The sequence below is a fragment of the Poecilia reticulata genome, linkage group LG9, assembly GCF_000633615.1.
Source record: "Poecilia reticulata strain Guanapo linkage group LG9, Guppy_female_1.0+MT, whole genome shotgun sequence".
NCBI lineage: Eukaryota > Metazoa > Chordata > Actinopteri > Cyprinodontiformes > Poeciliidae > Poecilia > Poecilia reticulata.
In genome coordinates, this window is record NC_024339.1 from 9,892,427 (window position 1) to 9,896,724 (window position 4,298).

At 38.6% G+C, this 4,298-nt stretch overlaps 1 protein-coding gene across 2 annotated transcripts in view; it reads right to left on the reverse strand.

Moving 5' to 3' along the window:
• The window catches only part of fras1 (Fraser extracellular matrix complex subunit 1), a 271,118-nt gene that overhangs the window by 10,949 nt on the left and 255,871 nt on the right, over positions 1-4,298 (reverse strand). For both annotated transcript variants that reach the window (XM_017306806.1, XM_008417773.2), the window contains 5 exons: positions 3,599-3,749; positions 3,325-3,432; positions 3,014-3,173; positions 2,109-2,225; positions 790-956 (listed from right to left, as the gene is read on the reverse strand). In XM_017306806.1, the coding sequence (XP_017162295.1) occupies positions 790-956; positions 2,109-2,225; positions 3,014-3,173; positions 3,325-3,432; positions 3,599-3,749 (703 nt within the window). The remainder of the gene's footprint in view (positions 1-789; positions 957-2,108; positions 2,226-3,013; positions 3,174-3,324; positions 3,433-3,598; positions 3,750-4,298) is intronic.

Sequence of the window (4,298 nt, forward strand, 5' to 3'; positions counted from 1 at the left end):
TGCTGGGTAACAAGCAGTTTCAAGTTCCTCCCCACAAAACTTCGGTTACCTAGCAACAACCTGCTGGGTAACAAGCAGTTTCAAGTTCCTCCCCCCAAACTTCGGTTACCTAGCAACAACCTGTTGAGTAACTGGTGCAGCAACATTTTAATATTTTGCCACGGTGCCTCATAACTTGTTTAAAAATAAAAAACAACAGCGTGGAGTGAAAAACTGAATAAAACCGGAAACGTCACTACACCAGCCTGGTAGTATTTCAGATATTTAAAACAAAAAACTAATCAGCATTTATAGATATTGACTGATATGGAATAGTTATATGACGACATGTTTTCATCCAGCCCTAAAAGATAGTATATTATTTGAAAGGAATATTAAGAAATTAAGATAAAATTGGTTTAACTGCATTTTGTCAGACTGCTTCTGAGAAAAAAATAAAATAAATCAAATGTATGCGTACAGCTACAATAATCAAACATAAGTAAAAATAGTTATAAATTTGCATTTATCATAAAGACGTGATTAATGCCATAAGTTTTTAATTTCTAATAAAAATAGAAAAACTTCAGACTTTTTTATAACTCAATTACTGTCAAATTGACAGCTTTGGCCCAATTAAATAATTTCTGGATTCTATGATTTAAATATTCAGTGACAGCTATAAAATTAAGATATATATTTATCAGATCCTATTTATATCACAGCATCCTTGGAAGCTAAATATGAAAAATGTGGAATAGCATAAAACTTTTGCACATTATGGAAGGATGGGTTATTTTTGACTCCTACCCATGGAGAAGGCTCCCTTGTAATCCATCTCAGCCATGGAGACGTCGGCGGAGGCCGGATCCAGCAGGAAAACCTTCTCGTTGTTGCACAGCTGGAACTCCGTGTTGAGGGAGTAAACAACTGGAACGGGCCGGTTGGTCTGCTGGAAGGCGATCGGAACGAGGAATCTGTTGGAGTAGAAAAAAAACCCGTTCAGAATTCATGTTGATAACAAAGGGTTTCTGCAGGTTTCACCACCTCATCTTTAGGGCTCTTTAAGACCATTGTGAATTAAATTTAAGACCTGTATCACAACGGAAACGTACAAAAGAAAACTGCATATTTTACACTGTAATAGTGCCAAGTTTTTTTATATGGGTTGACAACAGACCCATAAGACAGACAACAACAACAGATGTTTGTGGCGAAGACGAACGTTGTCCAGCCAACTGGTGATAAATTCACACTTTCACTTGATGGACCCCCAAAAAAAGCTAGCTAGCAAGGTCATATTAGCAGCTAGATAGCGGTAACCTCAACCACCTCAAGTCACAGAAATTTATACTTTGTCATTATAGATGCAAAAAAAGCTAGCTGGGTTATAATTAACAGCAAGTTAGCTTAACCAACTCAAGTCACAGAACAGAATGGTGATAAATTACACTTTTCCACAATAGACGAAAAGTGTCCATCTAATAATTAAGATCACTTGCTAGTTAGCAAAAGTATATTAGCAGCTAGTTAGTGTTAGCCTCAACTGCCTCAATTCGCACAACGAAATGGAGATAAATGTACACTTTCTCATGACAGACTCAGAAAAAGCAAGTTAGCTATTAACTAACATAAAGGTATATCATCAGCTAGTCAAGAGTAGCTCAACCGCCCCAAGTCACACAAGGATAAATTACCCGGTAAGTAAGGATATATTAGCAGCTACTTAGCGGTAGCTCAACTGCCTCAAGTCACAAGAGGAAATCGCAATAAATTTACACTTTCTCATGATGGACACAAAAAAGCTAGCAAGCTAGTTAGCAAGAATACATTAGCAGCTAGTTAGCAGTAGCCTCAACCAACTCAAGTCACAGAACGTATTGAAGATGTCTGTGCAAGAATCAAATGTTTGCTTGATATAAAAGTCCAGCAAGAAAATAAACTACATAGAATATACAAAATTAAGTAATCTACTAAATTTAAGACCTGCGATTAACTTTTTAAAGGCCAACTTACATTTCTTCATGGATTTAAGACATTTCAAGGCTTTAATTTTAGAAGCATAACTCTAAGAGTTTTTAAGGACACGCTGTAATATCTGATAGATTTCCAGAATCTGTGGCCCGTACTTCTCTGGAGCGTGAGCCGTGCAGGACAGAGGTTTATCTCCCGGGTCGATCCAGGGCTGGGTCGGCTGAACGGTGCACGGGATCAGGAAGACGGTGTACTCCCCAGAGTAGTCCTTCCTGTAGAATGTGCAAAGAATATTAGATGCTCACAAAGGAATCAAGATGAGAAAATCTACAGAGGCGAACGTGAAGCTTGTTAAGTCAATCAAGAAATGTTAAAACATCTTGAGAGGAGATGAAAAATATGCTTATTCCACATATACACTGCAAAAACACAAAATCTTACCAAGTATTTGGTCTAGTTTCTAATGCGAAGACACTTGAAATGAGTCAAAACTAACTTACAAGTTGTAGTTATTGATTTATTTTGGGCCATGTAAAGAAAAAGAATGAAGATTATACTCCTTAATAAGTAAAAAAGAAACAAACAAATGGTTAGTAATACAAACAGAATCAGGAAAAGACATTATCTGAGTCATCCAATTCATGTTTTATATAATAATACTTTTCAGCAATAAGAGCCTGTTTTAAATCAATAATATCTTCTTATTGGTGGAAAAAGGGCTTATTCCACTGGCCAATTATTTCACTTAAGCATTGGAAAAATTTCTTATAAGTGAAATAATCTGCCAGTGAAACTAGTATTTTCCATCAATATTAAGGAATTATTTACTTAAAACAAGCTCCTAATTCTTGCTGAAAAGTTACTTGCAAGCTAGTTTTGTTTTATTTCAAGTGCACTAAAATATTTGTAGTAGAAACTGGACTAAAATACTTGGTAATATCTTGTGTTTTTACTTTGTAACATCTTGTGTTTTTGCAGTGCATTTAAATGAAAACACCCTCCATTCCGCATTCGGTTGTTTCTTCTGTGTGTTTTTCAGATTTCGGTAAAGCGTTCCCACCTGCTGTAGGAGCTGGTGGCCCTCCACAGCTGATACGGCGAGTCGAAGGTCTGCGCGCTCCACAGAAGCTGCATGTCGAACTCGATGCCCCCCAGGTGGTCGGGGGCCATCAGGCGAGATTTGTGACCCGGCAGAGTGTGGTGATCCAGAACAAACTGACCTGAAGGAAAGTAAACGGCAGGAAACAATGCATATAAAGCTTTCACTAAAAAAACACCTGCAGCTTTCATTTAATACATGTTTTTTTAAATTTTCTTTTAATTACACATTGAAAGAAGAAAAAATGTGTTTCTCTGTTGCTGTGAACCGACCTCTAAATTTGGCGTGAGTTTTGAACTCGATCACAAGCCGGCCGTCCTCTCTGATGAAGATCCTGATGATCTGCAGTCTGGCTGAAAGGACGCTGTCAGTCTGGATCCCTGCAGACAGGAAAACAACAGAAGATAAGAACCAAGGTGCAACCCTTATCGCAGTAACCTCTCCCTCAGTTATCTGATGTTAAACGGTTTTAATTTCCGTTCCGGAGGCTGAGGCGTAAAGAGAATTGATCAGGAGTGATTTTTTTTTTCTGCGTTTAGTCCTGACCTGTCCTCCAGAGCACCGTGTCGTAGAAGAAGGAGAACTCCATCTCGGTGTGATGCTCAAGAGAGGCCCAGCCTCTGGGCGCCGTCACGTAGATGTAGGAGACGTAGAGAGGAACCTGCACAGTCAGGAAGGACTGAGCCGAGTCCCGAACCTGAAAAAACAAAATAAAAAACAGCAAAAACGTGTCGTTTAATTCTTAATTCTGTTTCTCCACTTCCAGGCTATGAGCTCATCTCCAGGGTTTCTACACTGTCTAATAAAGTCTGGAACTTGATTTAAAGGTGACCCATTATGTTTCCTTGAGCAGGTTAGGATAGCTATGTAGATGGGCTACAAAACATTTTAAAAAATGTTTTTAACAAAATTATTCTTATATAATGGGACTTTAGTCTGTTTTAGGGCATCTTGTCACTTTAAATCGAAAAAATCTGCTGTTGGCCACGAGAAAATGGCAGAAAAAAAGATGCACAATTATACAAACATACATCTTTGAAAAGCGTTAGGGGAGCCTCCTGCACAACCAATAAGAATGCAGCAAGTGGTTTCTGAATGGAAGGTCGACAACAAAACACTTATGTTTCCAGCAGCCATTGTACAGCACATACTACGGTAAAACCAGCTGTGCTTAGCCTGGCTGAGGTTGCTAGGTAACAGGCTTGGCTTGGCTGGTGTTGCTAGGTAACAGGCTTGGCTTGGCTGG